Consider the following 17,020-nt stretch of genomic DNA (forward strand, 5'->3'; position numbering starts at 1 on the left):
TCTCTCTGTCAAATAAATAAATAAAATCTTTAAAAAAAAAAATAGCTTACTGAAGAAAAGGAAGCTATTTTTTTTAAAGATTTTATTTAGTTATTTGACAGAGAGAGATCACAAGTAGGCAGAGAGGCAGGCAGAGAGAGAGGAAGGGAAGCAGGCTCCCCGCTGAGAGCCCGATGCGGGACTCGATCCCAGGACCCTGAGATCATGACCCGAGCCGAAGTCAGAGGCTTTAACTCACTGAGCCACCCAGGCGCCCCGACGGCACTGATTTTTAAATATTGATCCAGCCTTGCGTTCCTGAGATCCGGAGTTACCACAGAGAGCACGCCTGACCAGTAAGTCCCTCTTGGTCAGGATGAGCTCTCCTCTGTGGATAAGTGCGTTCGGTTTATTGGTGTTCTATTGGAGATTTTGAGTGCACGTGAAGGCTGTTGGTCTGCTGTTTTCTTTACTGTCTTTGGTTTCAGGGTGCTCCCTCATAAAATGAGTTTAAATGTGTTTTCCCTTTTATGTTTCCCAGAAGATGCTAGTAGAATATTCTTGCCTAGATGTTTGGGAATTCACTAGTGAAATCTCTTTTCATTTTTTTTCTCTTTAATTCAATCCAATTTTTTCATCCGAACTTTATAATCTGTAGGTTTTTTTAGCCTAACAGGTTATGGATCCTCACTGTGCGCACTTGCAAATTTACCTCCTTGCCGTGGTCTACTTGTCTCGCTGGAGAGGGTGGTGGGCTTCAAGTTTGACTGTAACTCGTTCTCTCAAAAATGTCTTCCAAGCGGTTTTTGGTTCTGTGGTGTGGGAGAGGTCTCCAGAGATGTCGGTCCTGCCCTTTCCTCTCCTATCGGGATAGGGCTTTACACGCTTCCTCCGTGGTCTGCAGGCTTCCCGGCGTCAGCTGCACGGGTTCTAGTGGGAGACTGCAGAGGCTTCTCTAGGCGGGCGTGGGAGCCCCCCCAGCAGCGGGGCTTGAAATCCCCCACTCTGCGAGTGAGACCGTGAAGTCTCGTCGGTTTCGGACGACAGTCCGTGAGGAGGAAGGAGTCAGGAGGAGGACGGGAGGGCACATCGGTGTGCCCCAGAGTCCCCTGCAGCTGACAGAAACCGTGAGCCTTGGGATTGGGGCAGGGCCTCTGCACACAGGGCCCCACACCGAGGATCCAGTGGTGTGGCTGCCGCAACTCCCCTCCTCTGACGCTCCCCGCGGGAAAAAGGAGGGGCAGGGGGGTGCCGAGAAACGGCAGCTCCAAGAGTCCCCCGCACGCTTTCCCAGTCCTGACAGCCGGGAGGCCCAGGGGGCCATCCCTGACTCGGGCTCCTTCTCTGAAGGTGCTGTCTCTGGACACGAACATCACAAACCAGGTGAACAAGCTGAACCGAGACCTGCTTCGTCTCGTGGACGTGGGCGAGTTCTCGGAGGAGGCCCAGTTCCGAGACCCCTGCCGCTCCTACGTGCTCCCCGAGGTCATCTGCCGCAGCTGTAACTTCTGCCGGGACCTGGACCTGTGCAAGGAGTCCTCCTCCTCTCAGGTGCGCAGCGGCCGCGCCCTTGCCGTCGGTCAGGACGGGAGATGCTCTGGGCCCCCCCACAAGCGCCCGTGTGAGTTCTGATGTAAAAGGCCCTCGCTGCCACGGACCAGAACAGTGTCCTTGTAAACACACCTGGCGGTGGCGGTGCTCTGGGCCCACAGCGCCCCTGCGTGTACCACGTGATCCCTCCCCGGCCCTGGGGAAGGCTGAGCAGAAGGCTGCACAGAGAAGTGACCTGGCCCTCTCCTCCTCTGCCTAGGACGGGGCTGTACTGCCGCAGTGGCTCTGCTCCAACTGTCAGATTGCCTACGACACCTCCGTCATCGAGATGGCTCTGGTGGAAGCTCTGCAGAAGAAGCTGATGGCCTTCACTCTGCAGGACCTGGTGAGCAGTGGGCCTGGCCCTAGGATGGCCCTTCTCCAGGCAGAGGCCTTCTGGATAAGCTGTTTGCACCCAGGAGAAGCTACTGCTGTGCACACTTCTCAAATCACAACCTGGTCCTCCGAGGTGACCACCCTGTGGTTCAGGCAGCGACCTTTTGACTTCTTATACGTCTCTGGGGTTCCTACAGGGCCAGGGCTGGCCCCACGGACCTTTCATTGTAGCAAGAGGGGAGAGACAGTAAGCAAGATGAGAGTGTGTAAGTCACGGGGAGTGTAAGGAGAATGGACGGGGAAGAGAAACAAACAGGGAAGTTTTCAGTGTTGGATGGAGGGATATTCCCGCTGACCGGGGACGTCTGAGCAGCGATCTGAGGGGGCGTCCTGGAATGCGGAGACCCGAGGACGGAGCAGGGGTGAGGAGCCCCCAGGATGCAGAGTCAAGGGTGCAGTGCTCACACTGAGGGGGTTAGGAAGCAGCTGTCACATCTGGATAAATACTCTCTCACAAAGTCTCACATTTTATGCATGGTTGAGCTGAAGGCCAGGGCTGTGGAGGGCGGGGAGGTCCTGTCCAGTGAATGTGCCGAACGAGTGGCCACGGCTGGCGGTGACCGGCCTGGGCCGGGGACCTCCTCACCAGGGCTGCTCCTGTTGCAGATCTGCTTGAAGTGCCGGGGGGTGAAGGAGGCCAACATGCCTGTGTTCTGCAGCTGCGCGGGGGCCTTCGCTCTCACCATCCGCACCAAGGTGGGGCTCCCACGGCCAGCCGACCCTGCTGCCTTTCCCATCTGCCCGCACCCGCTTCTCCGCTGACGCGCCCGGGCCTGCTCTGCGGCCAGGTCTCACTGTGACTGCTCGTTTCTGCAGGTCTTCATGGAGCAGATTGGAATCTTCCAGAACATTGCCCAGCACTATGGCATGTCATACCTCATGGAGACCCTGGAGTGGTTGCTACAGAAGAACCCTCAGCTGGGCCAGTAGCGACTCGAGCCGTGTCCCCATTCTGGCCCTGACCTCCCAAGCTTGTGACCACGTCCAGGACGGAGCACCAAGGAACACCAGCCGCAGGGAGCTTTGGGGAGCAGGTCACGGGGCCCAGGGAGGCCTGAACCAACCGGAGCAGGAAGCGTCACCACCTCTGGGTTCCTTGGGCCCCCGCTGTGGTCAGGGCATCCCACTCTGGGCTTGAGCAGTGTTTGCAGGCCGGGGCCCTAGGACTGTGTCTTGCTGACTGAGCAGCCTCCCGGCTGTCCGGTCTCCCTTGCTGCCCAGGGTGGTCTCCTGTCTGGGCAGAGTCCCTGCGGGTCGCCTGGTGGGAGTTTGCGGCCCCGGATTTTGATTGCTTGTTACTGCAGAGAACATGCCCGATAGCTCAATGCCAGCAGGATTTGGGCCGTTTCCTGGGAATCCCGGTGCCGAACCCTGTGGGGACCTGGGCGTCTTTCACACAATGAGTTCCTGGAGACTTCCTGGTCACAGTAGGGTCTACAGGGGCCAGGGCTCATGTGACAACAGACCCCTTGTGTGCAGCAACGAGACTGGAATCTGCGCTGTGAGGAGTGTCCCACAGTGGCAGGGAGCCTGAGGGCCCAGGGGAGGGGCGGTGCACACCATCTGTCAGACTTCCGCGCTTTAGGGCCCGGGTTTGGGGAAATCATTTCTTCATGCGTAAGATTTTAGGTTTTTCCCTTCAGCTCTGAGGGGTCCACGTCTTGGGAGAGTTGGAGAAAGCAGCCGCAGCAGTGTTGTTGGGGTTGCGTGGTCCTGCTCTGCCGTCACCCTGGTGCCTGCCTGACCTCCCCAGGCCAAGCGGAGCATGCCAGCCCTGGGCCTGCTGCCCTGACCTGCCTGCGGCAGAGCGGCTAGGTCAGGGCTGTGGCCTCCTCAATGCTGGACGCTTGCCGCCAGCGTGTTCGGAGCGGAGTGAGGCCGCAGATGTGGGCCATGACGTGCGGCGCTCTGTACGGGTGGGGCTGGGCGAGGGAGAGCCCCAGGCCGTGGGGCCTACCTTCCGGTGACCTCGGGAAGACCGCTGGGCCGCTGCTCCCGCTCTTCCGTCGGTGGCCCGGAGGACCGTCCCCACACTTGGCTTCTGACTAAATGAGACTGGGAGCAGAAAAGGAACGGCCGAGTCAGGGAGGGGACAGGCAGGCTCGCTGAATTGTATGCGCAGACCCCAAATGGGCAGCCTCGGGGGAGCTCTGGGCCACTGTGGGCTGGAGCCCGGCTTAAATTCATCCTTTTTGTCAAACTTCTCAGTATTACACTGTGAACTTCATTTCATTCTTTGAGTTTTACATTTCTTGAAATTTTTATGGGTACACGTGCAAGGTGTCTCCATCTGTACAGGGACCAGGGACGGGAGGAGCAGCAGACATCGGTCCAGCCGAGTGCCTTGGCCCCTGGGTACTGCGCTTTGGGTGTGTCTAGGCCCCGCGGCCACGAGAAACCCGACACTGGCTGGAAGGTGGACAGAGCCTGCACCAGCCCCCAGATGGAGACTAAATCAAATTAGGGCTGGGTGGGTGGGGGAGGGGCTAACGAGGCTTCCTGGAAGCAGAGCCAGAGGGGCCCCAGCGCGGGGTGGGGGCGGGGCGGAGGGCCTGCACACTGCCCCCCGGCTTGTCCCTGCAGCAGGGCGGCTACTGCAGAGGCCAGCTTGGGGCCTGGGGCATTTGGGGCGGCTGAGGGCCCCAGGGTGACTCTCCTGCTTGAGAATGAGCAACCTGAACCCCTGGCCGTGGTCCTTGAGCTGCAGTCCAGCCCCAACTCGAAAAGCCAGTTTCTGCAAAACTAGAGCTGGATGTCAGTAAGCCAGGATGCTGCTGGCACTGGGGACTGGGCTCCTACCCTGAGGATTAGAAGGGTCCAGACGGGGCTAGGTGGGGGCTTCTCAGGTGTGTGTGACTGCTGGCCCAGGTGGGAGGGCTGGCTCTGGCCACCTGCCAGTGTCACTTGGACTTGGGGACTTGGGGGCCTGGGCGGGGTCTGAGCTCTCACTGGACCTTGGGAGCGATGGGATCCCAGCCGAGGTGATCTGTGGGAAGTGTGCCCATGCTGCCTCAGACCTGTTTGCCGTCCTCGTTGCTAGGGAAACCGCTGTCCAGCCAAGTTCTGGCAGCCCCTCAAGGGGGGGGCCTGGCCAGACAGGCACCAGGCAGAGTCGCTGAATGTAATGACCGCTGTGGCATGTCCGGCTGTGCTAACCAATTATCTGCAAGCCACATCCGCTGCTGCCGGCCTGTGCGTCCCCTCAACCTGGCCCTGCCTTGTCCGTCCCCCTCGAAGCATTCATTCCTGCCCTTCCCGCGGCCCTGTTGTAAGCAGGGCCTGGGGCGCTTGCACAGGTATTTGGAGCAAGAACCAGTGTTTTCCTTAGTGGGACTCTCATCACCTACTCCCGGACTCCCCTCCACCTCCAGAGTCCCCATCCTGTCCCATATTTTGAGGTCTGGGTCTGGGGTGACACACCCACCCTCAGAAAGCTGGTAGGCAAGCTGACTGCCGGGTGGGTGCTGGGTGCAGTTGGGTTCCCTCTGCCCACGGCACCCCGCCACGGTCGGATGTCACCGTGACCTGGCTGGATGTGGGGATAGACGCGTCCATGCACTCTGCACCCAGGCTGGTTAGAGGGAAGTCAGGACCAAGGGCGCCCACGTCTCCCACACGCAAGGACCCTCTCCTAAGGGTTTCTCTTCAGGGCCTCAAGATACTTTTCCTGAAAAACAAGGCCCAAGGGTCTGCTCACAGGTTTATTGGATTCTGGATGTGTGGTTTCTTGGCTACGAAGCAAGCAAAGGGTCTGGGCGGGGCGGGCTGAGAAGCCTGGGAGGGAGGTCAGCTGGGGACAAAGAGGCAATTTGACCCATTCCACCCCGGCCCTGGGGAATTCAGGGGGCCAGGCACATGGTGTTGGCCCACTGCCCCACTGCACAGGGGTCTTGTGGTTCCCAGTCACAGTGTCGAGGTGTGAGGGCAGGGCCCCCAGGCACAGCGTGCAGGTCTCCGTGGGCTGCCGGGGGAGCAGGGCCTGGGTCTCTTGGGACCACAGGCTTCAGGGCCCTGCCAGGCAGAGCCTTCGACACAGCATCATGGAAGGTATGTGGTGGGCTCAGAGCTGGGCCAGACCTCGGGGGTCTGAGAGTGTGGAGTCCTGCTGAGAAGGTCCGGAGGTGCACAGCTCTGGTCCCGCCGTCTGCTGGGGAGGGTCCGCCATCTGCTTGGATGGGGCGGAGGTGGGGCAAAGCCATGGGGACGGGGCAGCCAGAGCTTGGCCGGCCTGGCCGGGGTCTGCAGAGCAGGGGTGGGGTGGGGGAGGGGCCTGGCCCAACACAAGCGCCAGAGTCACAGGCCAGCTATCAGGGAAGCGTCTCGGTGTGCACACCTTGTCGAATTTCTTATGGCTGTACACCTTGTTCTTGTTCATAAACGTCAGCAAGATCCAGTCACACAGGAAGGAGCCCTGGGCCGAGACCCACATGTGAGGGCCCAAGAGACACCCCCCTCCACCCCGCCCCCACGCCCCCACATACCCAGCATGCATTTCCTTACCACCCCGATGGAGGTCAGTGCTGTGGCCAGATTAATGATGGTGGGAATCAGGCTGAACTTCCCTGCCTTGGGAGGGGAGGCTGCCTTAGATGATTGTGGGGTCTGGGGCAAGTGGGGCTCAAGGGTGGGTGGGGGAGATGGGGCTGTGCCAGCTCAGTCCTGGGGCCTGCCTGAGTCCCTAGTAGGCAGGGCGGGCTGGTTCACCTGTCCATGCACGATGACATCAATACGGATCCCATAGGCCTTGATGAGTGTGCGGGTGGCGCTGCCGTTTTCCTTGTAGTATTTGGCGAACCTGGGAAAGCATGACCCTGAGGAGCACGGTGGTGGGTGCTCACCCATCGCCCAACACGGGACGCTCCAAGACTCCACCAGCCCCGGAGGCCCTGAACCTTCAAGCACCTGCCCTGTCATCTCGGAGCAGCCAGGGCAGATGAGGAACCAGGCATCCCAAGACCAAGGTACCTGAAGTTGTAGCCAGAAGAGGCTGGGACATGTTTGGGGTCAAGCCTCCGGAAGGAGTACTTGGGGTTGCACTTTGACGCTGACAGGTCCAGGTCGCAGTCCCAGTTGATAATGACCCCAATGACGCCACCCTGCCCAGAAGTGGACCCAGAGATGGGTGTCAGGGAGGGTACAGAGAGGACCCTTGAGGGCCATGGGGTCCTGCCCTGAGACTGCATATGGGGTGCTCATCTTGGGGCACCTGGGGCAGCTCAGGGCTGAGAGCTGGGGTGCTTGGGTGGGCCCCACTGCTGAAGCATGAGGGGACAGCAGTGGCCAGCTATGTGACCAGGAGTCAATAATTTAGCAGGAGCCATGCATGCCCAGATGGGTTGGCTGATCACGTTTCTCCTTCATCTGTCTGAACAGGGCCAGGGCTGGCCAAGACGGCAAAGGGAGTGGGCAGACCCTTCATCGGCAATAGGGGTCCGCATCTGGAAGGAGAGCTGGCCCCCCACTGTGCCTCGGCTGCCCCCTCACCGTGTGAGCCAGCTCCGTGAAGTTCTCCCCTGCCCGTTCCACAATGAAGCCCAGCTTGAAGATGGGACAGTAGAGATCCGAGACCTCATCGAACGTGCAGCGCTTCAGGTAGCCGTCCTTCCTGTGCTCTATGTTGCCCCTGCAGACAGGGCCCAGCAACGGGAGGTGCCCTGCACCCACAAACCCCGCGCTCCCGGGAGGCAGCGCCCGTCCTCAGCCCATTGTCACAATACCCTCGCGGCTCTTACTTGGAGAACTGGAATTTAGGGTAGTGGATGCTGTTCTTGATGAGGATGGTGAAATTTGGGGCCATCTTGCCGAGAAACTGGCTGAGGAGGCACAGACTGGATGTGTTTAGTCTCCCACCCCAGTCCCCCACCCAGCACACCACGGCTCTGCTCAGTGAGGAGAGAAAGGAGTGGAACAGAGTAGTGCTGGGCTGTCAGCTGGGGCTCGGGCAGGAGGGGTCACCAGGTGCACACCTGACAGAGGCCCCGTCTTCCACCGGGCACCAGCCGGACACCTCGCAGGTTTTGGCTGAGCCTTGGTAGTAGGGTACGCAGCGCCCAGTCCGCAGGCCTGCGGGCAGATATGTGCTCAGGGTACAAGGGGCGCCAACCCATCCCACCGCTGTCCGGCGTGCACTGACCGTTTCCCAGCATGTCCAGCTGCCCGGGCACGCAGTCCACGTCCGAGTCACAGGTGGCGTTGCTGACCCTCATACTCTAGGGAGGAGACAGCTTGGTGAGGATCCCCACAGCTTCTGGGGCAGGCACAGCCGGCTCCCCTCCGTCAGCCCCAGCTCTGCCCTCCACCCGGCCTCACCTCTGGGCAGGTTCCGAGGGTCTGGGAGGGTGTGACCTCAATCCTGGTGATGATGCTGAACACGCTGCCTCCCTGGGCTCAGAAAGAGGGGATGGTCGGCCGTGCGACGCAGGCACCCCTCGCTCCTTCCGGGGGGGCGCGCGGGGCGGGCAGACGCACCTCGGGGGGCTTCACGTACTCCTCCACGTCCCACACTTTGTGTTCGGAGAAGGTGATGCCCTTGACCTTGGTGATGACGGAGCTCTCGGGGCCCGTCTCGCTGTCCTGGTAGCTCTTCTGCACGATGAACACGTACCTGCAGGACGGGCACCGCTGCTCTGGAGGCGACCCGGGACCCTCCCCCGCCGCTCCCCGCGGCTTTGGGCCCCGGCGCCCCCGCGCCCCCGGCCCAGCTGCACCCACCACACGAAGTAGAGCAGGATGAGCAGCTGCACCGCGCGGTACACGATGCCCAGGCGCCGGTTCTTCACCACGATCACCTTGGGCGTCTCGTAGTCCCAGAACGCGGACCAGCAGCCGCGGGCCAGGCGCCGGGCCGCGTCCGCCCCCGCGGGGGGCTTGGGCTGGGCGGCCTCCATGTCCCGCAGCTCCGCCAGGGGCGCGGCGCGGCGCGCACCCTGCGGGCTAGGGGCGCGGGCAGGGGAGCCCCGCGGCACCGCCCCGGGGCGTGGCCTGTGGCGCCCCGCCCTGCCCCTCCCCGCCCCACCCCACCCCGACCGAGCCCGGGCTCGGAGCGCGCTGGGGCGCACCTGGCAGGTGCGGGCAGGTGGGCCCGGAGTAGGCAGAGCCCAGCCGGCAGCCTGCACCCCACCGCGCTCGGCGAGGGCCCGAGGACGCACCGAGGCCCGCACGTCCCTGGGGAGGACGCAGAGCCCTCGGGGGACTCGGTGGAGATGCGGCGGAGGAGGCGGCTCGGCCCCGGCGTCTCCTCGAGTCTCCGGCCGCGTGTCACGCCGGCGCGCGCCCAACCTGAAGGGCCGTCCGTGTTTGATACAGTTTCCCAGCTTGGTCGAGATGCAGGTGACTGACACCGCGGTGTGCAGGGTGGGAGTTCAAGGTGTAGGAGGAAGTGATTTCCGAAGGCATTCCTGGATCCCCCCCACCACCGGGTCCCCGCTGCTCAGCAAGTGTTCACCTTCCCTGCCGGCAGGGTTGGGCCCTTGCTTTGCCCCTTTGCAGGATCTAGGATGCGCTAGGAGCCGTTCAGCTCCAGCCCCCTCCTCGGGTCCAGACCCCAGTCCTCACCTGTGCGCTTTGGCTGCCGGCCTGCTTTTATCCACTTCCAATTCATTTCTGTTATCTTTGCAAACCAAAGTTGTCTTTTTCTTGAAACGTTTTAACCTTCACCCCATTTCATAATTTGGGAGCAAATCCCAGATATCATAGTCACAAAATGATAAATGTTTTACACTTTATTTAAGTGAAGTTCACTTAGCATCTAATTAACCATTTTTTTAAAAGATTTTACTTGTTTATTTGACAGACAGAGGTCACAAGTAGGCAGAGAGGCAGGCAGAGAGAGAGAGGAGGAAGCAGGCTCCCTGCTGAGCACAGAGCCCGATGTGGGGCTCGATCCCAGGACTCTGGGATCATGACCTGAGCTAAAGGCAAAGGCTTCAACCCACTGAGCCACCTAGGCGCCCCCTAATTAACCATTTCAATTAACTGTGCAACCACTGTTCCTACCGTGGAAACATTGTTACCATGCCCAACTAAACTCCCTGTTTTCCTCCTCCCTGTGGATTTGTCTCTTTAGGAGATTTCCTATAGTGGAATCATACAATATTGTCCACATTGTGTCTACTTTCTTTCCCAGGGCACGTCTCCAAGGTCCATCCAGGTGGTCGCACGTACCAGTGCTTAACTCCTCTTTATGGGAGAATAATATTCCAGCGAGGGATTGTCCCACAATTTATCTGCTCCTCCTTTCAGAGACGTTTGGGTGTTTCACTGTTTGGCCCTTGTAACTTGTGCTGTTATGAACATTTGTGTCCAAGTACGAGTTTGAACAGCTATTTTAAATTCTTTGGGTGTATAGGGTTTCCGGGTCACACGGTACTCCTGTGTTTTACTTTGTGAGGAATCCCTGTACTGTTTTCCGAGCAGCTGCACCACCTTTGTGGGAGTCAGCGTGTATGAGGGTTCTAGTCTCTGCACATCCTCGGGGACATTTGCTAGTTTCAGCTCATTTACTCGTCATTCTAGTGGGGAAATGGTATAACTTGTTCAGGTAAACGTCTATTTAATTTTGTGCTGACTTTAGAATTAGTTTGCCTTTTTGTTGCTGGTTTGTAATAATTCTCTATATATTGTGAACACCAGGCCCTTGTCAGATACACGATTTGCAAGTTTTTCCCCCATTGCAGGTGATCTTTTCACTGTCTTGGTAATGTTCTTTGATGCACAGAAGTCTTTAATTTCAATGAAATTTTTTTTTCTTTTGTTACTAAATCCAAATGTATCTACAGCTTCACCACAATCCCTACTGGAGTCCCAGGTGCAGAAAAGGATGAGTTGATCCTAAAATTCTTATGGCAGTGCAAGGGACCCAGAGCTGCTGAAATAATCTTGATGAAGAAGAGCAGGGAGGTTGGGTGATGGGCACTGGGGAGAGAATGTGCTACAGTGAGTGCTGTGAAGGGTGTAAGCCTGGCGGTTCACAGACCTGTACCCCTGGGGCTAATAATACATTATATGTTAATAAAAAATAAAAAATTAAAATAAATAAAAATAAAACAAGCATAAATAAAAAAGAAGAGCAGATTGGAGGACTCGTACTCTCCACGGTCAAACCTTACCACAAAGCTATAGTAATGAAGACAAGTCCCTGTAGGACCCAGCAATGCCATTCTCCCTTATTGAGTTAAGGCTAGAAATGCAGATTTATGGAATTGGGCCAAGAACCAGGAAGTAAAACATAAATATGTAAAATAGAACAAATAATTAATTTTTGACAAGTACCAAAATAATTTAATGGGAAGGAGTAGTCTTTCAATAACTGGTCCTGGGAAACTGGGCATCCACATGCAAAAGAATGAAGTTAGACCCTGTATCTCACATCATACATGGAAACTAACTCAAAATGCATCAAGGACCTATATGTAAAAAACAAAACCTTGGGACGTCTGGGTGGCTCAGTCTGTGAAGTGCCTGTCTTCAGCTCAGGTCATGATCCTGGGGTCCTGGGATCCTCCTTGCTCAGCCGGGAGGCTTCTCCCCTGCCTGCTCTGCCTGCCACTTCCCCTGCCTGTGCATGCCGCTTTCTCTCTCCCTGGCAAAGAAATAAATGAAATCTTAAAAAAACAAACAAACCCAAAATCTTAAAATTCTTAGAAGAAAACATGGGAATAAATATTTGTGGCCTTGGATTTGGCAATGGATTCATATAAATTACAACTAAGTTAAAAGCAAAAAAGGAAAAAGATAACTGGACTTCACCAACATTAAAAACTTCTGTGCTCCAAAGGACGCCATCGAGAAAGTGAAAAGATACCCACAGAATGGGAGAAAACATTTACAAATCACACATGTGATAAGGATTTGTATCTTTAAAAAAATCACAATTTATAACAAGATGACAAATAACGATTTTAAAAATGAGCAAAGTATCCAGATAGAGATTTTTCCAAAGAAGAGACACAAACGGCCAGCAAGTAGGTGGAGAAACTCAGTATCATCAGTCAGAGGGAAGCTATCACTTCACCCCACCAGGTAAGACAGGACAAATGTTGGCAAGAACGTGGGAAAAATCCCATCTTTCTTACAGTTTGTGGGACTGTCAAAATGTAGCAGCCAATTTGGAAAACCATGTGGGCTGTGCAGCAAAGGGTTTAAACTTAGACTTACCACAGGGTGCACAATTCCACCTCTGGATGGAATACCCGGAGGAAATGAAAACATGTTTCCACACAGAAACACGTATACGATGTTCATAGCATGATACATAATGGCTAAGATTGGAAGCAGCCCAAACGTCTAGCAACTGATGAATGAATGAATAAAATGTGGTATTATCCATACAATGGAGTAGAATTCTACAAGAAATGGAAACAAGTACCTTCTGTGTTTCATACGTTACAGCTTTACAGCGTAGGTGAGCCTAGAAAACACTACGCTAAGGGAAAGGAGCTCATCCGTGAAGACAGCTGTTGGATGAGCCCATTTATACACAGTCTCCCAAACGGGACCATCCACAGAGAGGAAAGCAGATGGGTGAGGCCGGGGGCTGGGTGCAGGGGGTGGGTCGTGGTGCTGCCTGGGTCCTGGGTGCGATGGACCACTGCTCCCCGTTGCCTGTGGCCTGGGGATGACAGAGACCTTGCCCTGGGGTGTTGGCCTGTCCCTGGGCCAAGCTGCTGAAGTTGGCAGAGAGGGTCTCCATGCCTTGGAGGGGAGGAGCTGTTCACTCTGTCCACTATGGGTTACAGGAGCATAGGGGACATGGCTTTACCGCTGGCCGGGGGGGCTGGTCACTGCATGTGTCTGGTGCAGTGACCTGCCTGATCCCACCCAGCAGGAGGGGCACATGTCCTAACTCAACATCTGGCCCCACCACCAGCAGCTTCAGCCAGAGCAAAGCAGTGTGCTGAGAGGAATACAGACTCTTCTCCATCCCATCGTGGTTCAGGCAGGTGAGCCGAAAGAGAACAGCTCGTCCCGGAGGCCAAGTGGAGGGAGCACCACCGACTCCCAGTGGAGCACCCAGAGGGGTGCTCCAGAGCAAGAGGACCGTCAGGAGCCTGGGGCACGGGGCTCCAGAAAGAAAGACACAAAGTGATGAGTAACTGAAGAAAATGATCTGATTTGAGCAAAGGCTTGTGTCTGCAGGTGGGTGTGGCTTGTGGGGTCCCAGGCACAATGACTTTAGGGGGAGGTGTCTGAACAGTTTGGGGGAGACCGCTGAATTCCAGTGACAAGGACAGACCGACAGACCGACAGAAAGAGCATCTCGGCTCTGCGGCTCTCCTCGCCGCTGGAGAAGCTCGGGCATTTTGTCTTCTGCATGCGGCGGGTCTTCCTCGTCTTTTCTCGGAAGAAAAAGGTGTTACACAATCTCGCATTGGTCCCAGGATGTATTGATTTCCGTTCTAGAGATGAGTCGCCTGCCCTGTGTCATTAGGGCTGCAGGGCAAACCGAAAGGAGGGGCCAGGCCCCTGGGAAGATTCCGGTTACTAGAACGCATTCCGTGTGGAGTCTGTTTGACTGGGTCTGGGAGACTCCGAGGGCTTACCGGGACGTTTATGCGGGGTGTCTGGAAATCTGCTGGGAAGAAAATGAAGAAATCAAATGGGAGCCGCTGGCAGGCTTGGTTGGTAGAACATGTGACTTGATCGTGAGTTCAAGCCCCGCGTTGGGAAAGAAGAAGAAGGAACGACAGAAAGAAAGAAAGAAAAAAACCTGTTTACTGAAAAAAATCAACGAAATGAAAACACTTAATGCAAACTCCCCAGGCTGGAAAAAACCCGGGGGGACCCTAGTCGCGGACCTTGTAAGGACAGCCACAGTGTCCATTAACATTTATAATTTGCATAATACTTTACATTTATTATTAATTATTTATTTGAGAGAGAGAGCATGCATGCGAGGTGGGGATAGCAGAGGGACAGGAAGAAGCAGGTTTTCTGCTGAGCAGGGAGCCCAGTGCGCGGCCCGATCCCAGAACCCTGGGATCGTGACCTGAGCCAAAGGCAGACGCTTAAAGACTGAGCCACTCAGGCACCCACATAATATTTTTAAATAAGTTAAAGAAATTAGTCTCAGGAGGACTGACTTTCCTAATAGTTTTTCAAGTGAAAAAGTTTACAAGTGAAATTTTACAAGTGAAAAAATTGTTATTCAATTGAATTCTAAAACCTTTGGTTAGCAGGAAATACTACTCTAGGCAAGAATAGAATAAAAGCATAACAATGTAAAAACAACCAAGTTAAAGGTTCAGTATAAAAGCAAGAATAGATTTCCTTTTCTAAACAGCTTTATGGAGATCAAATTTACATGCCAAACGATTTACCCATTTGGAGTGTGGCACTCACTGTTTCTAGGATCTTCACAGGGTTGTGCAAACATCACAGTCGGAGTTTAGAAAGCCGACCGCCCCTAATAGAAGCCCCATGCGCATCACAGCCCCCCCCCCCCCGCTGCTGCTGCGCCTGGACCCCCGGACTCCGTGCATTCCTGCGTCTTCAGGGCCGCGCGGCCCGCGCACGACCGGCTGACCGACCCTGCGGGGACTGGGATGGAGAGAAAACCGCTCCCTCTGTGCTGCCCACCCACAGGGCCTGAGAGAGGGCGGTAAGCACCCCAGTCCCTGTGCGTCAGCGCTGCCCCTGCCCGGAGTGCCCCTCCGGAGCCGCTGCGGTGCCCACTTTCCCGGCCTGAGCCTCCCACCCGCACGTCCTCTGCTCTCCTGCTCGCCCCACTCGCCCCTTCCTGGCTCCGGCAGCCCCAGCTCGCCCTGCAGCGCTCTGCCTCGTTCTGCACCGTCTGTTGGTTGACACGACCTTTGGGTCAACTAGACTAGGTGCTCAGGTGGGTGGGGGGTGGGGAGGGGGCATTCAGCCCTCGCGGCTCAGAGCCTGGCGGCTAGTCGGCAGTGAGTACGTCCGCAAACGGTTATGGAATGAATGGTGTCTGCAGAAATAGATGAAGACCTCCCCCCACCAGTCAGTGAGGACACACAGGCCCTTTATCCAGGCTTGGGAGTCAGCCTCCAGGTGGGACCCGCAGACCCACAGGGGAAGATGCTGGAGGTCGAGAAGGTGGTGGAGGTGCCCCGAGGGGAGAGGGGGCGTCCCACCTGATTGGTTGGGGGACATGATTTGGCTGGTCCTGAATTGGAAGTGGGGAGAGCAGGGGAAGCTGGGGTTGCTGCGGTGGCTCGGCCAGGATCCCTGGCTGGCTCCCACTCCCGTGTGGTCCTGCCATGCCCGCCTACATGCGGTCCCTCCTGCAGAGTGGTGAAAGGGGGGACAGGCGCAGTAGGAGAGGAGATCCCCTGACTTTGCCCTGGGCTCTCTTGGCCTCCGTCCTCCTGATTCTCCCTCACCAGTTGGAGTCTTTTCTGGAATCATGGCTTGGCTGGTCCCACTTCTCCACGGAGGAGCCGTCAGGGCCTAGGATAAAAAGGCAGGACCATGGAACACTTGGGCAGTTATCAACTTCCGGGGAGAGATTTTCTGCAAGGACTGTGCCGTCTGGCACATTTCCCCCTGTGGCCTGCTCCTCTGCGTGGAGGAGTGCAGAGTGGTCCTGGTGCGGGGCACGCCGCCTTTGCTCAGAGACAGCAAAAGTCACACGGAGGGTAAGGCTCCCGCGTAAGGGGTTTATGGCAGTCATGCTTCTGGGAATAATATAATGGGATCCCTACTCTTTGGTGAGGTTTGCATCAAGTTTTACTTGCCAGACTGAGATACTGTGGAGTCACACCTGATGTTGGGGTTGGAAGGAAAGCCTGTGGACAGATGTCTGGTCTGAGAGCCATAAACAAACATCCAAGAAAAGAGACTCCTTCTATAAAAGAATATATAGGGGCGCCTGGTGGCTCAGTCGTTAGTCATCTGCCTTCGGCTCGGGTCGCGATCCCCGGGTCCTGGGATGGAGTCCCTCACTGGGCTCTCTGCTCGGCAGGGAGCCTGCTTCCCCCTCTCTCTCTGCCTACCTCTCCGTCTACTTGTGCTCTCTCTGTCCCTCAAATAAATAAATAAAATCTATAAATGTTTATTTAAAAAATAAAAGAATATATATATATATTTAAAAGAATTTATTTATTTGAGCGAGAGAGAGCATGCACCGGTGGGGGGAAGGGCAGAGCGAGAGGGAGGAGCAGATGCCCTGCCCAGCAGGGAGCCCCATGTGGGACTTGATCCGGGAACCTGAGATCATGACCTGAGCTGAAGGCAGATGTTCGCTTGACTGAGCCATCCAGGCACCCCATAAAGGAGTATTTTAACAGAAGTGGGGGTCAAGAATGCTGGTTGTAGGAGCGCCTGGGTGGCTCAGAGGGTTAAGCCTCTACCTTCCACTCGGGTCATGATCTCGGGGTCCTGGGATGGAGCCCCGCATCGGGCTCTCTGCTCAGCAGGGAGCCTGCTTCCCCTTCCCCCTCTGCCTGCCTCTCTGCCTACTTGTGATCTCTGTCTGTCACATAAATAAGTAGAATCTTTGGAAAAAAAGAAAAAAGACTGCCAGTTCTTCAAGTTCAGGAACTACGCTTCCTCCAGGGCTGGCGACGTGGGGACCTGTGGCCTTTGATTCCCGTGGTAAGTTTCCCTTCACGTAAACATTTCACCATCGTAGTCTTTGTGATGGTGCAGTTCGCGGGTATTAAGCACATCCACAGTGTTGTCAGCTGCCACCCGATCCGGATCCGGGACTCTCTCGTCTTCCCAAACCGACGCTCTGTCCCCACTAAACACAGACCCCAGCCAGCCCCTGGCACCCACCATCCGCTCCGTCTCTAGGAGCCCAACGGCTCTGGGGCCTCGGGTAACCGGGCCCCTCCTCCGCGTTTGTCCTTCTGGTTCTGGCCTCTTTCCCTCGGCACCGTGTCCTCTGCGTCCTCCCATGGGCGGCCGGTGCCGGAAGTCCCTTCCTTCTGCAGGTGGATCCTATTTCATTGTATGGATGGACCCTTCATCGTGCACCCTGGGGCCGCTCCCCTCTTGGCTTCTGTGGACGGCGGAGGGCTGGAGCTGCTCCGTGTGGACGGTGTGTCCGTGGGGTGCGGACTGTTGGATGGATTGGACACAT

General features: G+C 56.5%; 2 protein-coding genes across 5 annotated transcripts in view; one reads left to right on the forward strand and one right to left on the reverse strand.

Annotated features, from left to right (window-relative positions):
• Positions 1–4,197, forward strand: part of POLE (DNA polymerase epsilon, catalytic subunit) — a 47,033-nt gene extending 42,836 nt beyond the window's left edge. For both annotated transcript variants that reach the window (XM_059408132.1, XM_059408133.1), the window contains exons 46-49: positions 1,330–1,530; positions 1,790–1,915; positions 2,572–2,661; positions 2,782–4,197. In XM_059408132.1, coding sequence (XP_059264115.1) covers positions 1,330–1,530; positions 1,790–1,915; positions 2,572–2,661; positions 2,782–2,895 — 531 coding nt within the window. In that variant the 3' untranslated portion in view covers positions 2,896–4,197. The remainder of the gene's footprint in view (positions 1–1,329; positions 1,531–1,789; positions 1,916–2,571; positions 2,662–2,781) is intronic.
• A 340-nt stretch (positions 4,198–4,537) lies between these two features.
• On the reverse strand, positions 4,538–8,852 carry P2RX2 (purinergic receptor P2X 2). Of its 3 annotated transcripts, XM_059409923.1 has the most exons (12): positions 8,677–8,852; positions 8,434–8,569; positions 8,275–8,346; positions 8,099–8,174; positions 7,932–8,028; positions 7,698–7,778; positions 7,450–7,588; positions 6,931–7,061; positions 6,670–6,760; positions 6,466–6,531; positions 6,299–6,376; positions 4,538–6,130 (listed from the first exon to the last, which is right to left on the reverse strand). In XM_059409923.1, exons 1-12 carry the CDS (start codon positions 8,850–8,852, stop codon positions 6,026–6,028), a joined length of 1,248 nt encoding a protein of 415 aa, XP_059265906.1. In that variant the 3' UTR covers positions 4,538–6,025. The 3 variants fall into 3 exon arrangements, with proteins under 3 accessions (XP_059265906.1, XP_059265905.1, XP_059265904.1); XM_059409922.1 differs by having other exon boundaries at positions 4,538–6,376; XM_059409921.1 differs by lacking the exons at positions 8,099–8,174; positions 8,275–8,346 and having other exon boundaries at positions 4,538–6,376; positions 8,745–8,852.
• Between the last annotated feature and the right edge of the window lie 8,168 nt (positions 8,853–17,020).

The sequence above is a fragment of the Mustela nigripes genome, chromosome 8 (genome assembly GCF_022355385.1).
Source record: "Mustela nigripes isolate SB6536 chromosome 8, MUSNIG.SB6536, whole genome shotgun sequence".
Classification (NCBI taxonomy): Eukaryota; Metazoa; Chordata; class Mammalia; order Carnivora; family Mustelidae; genus Mustela; species Mustela nigripes.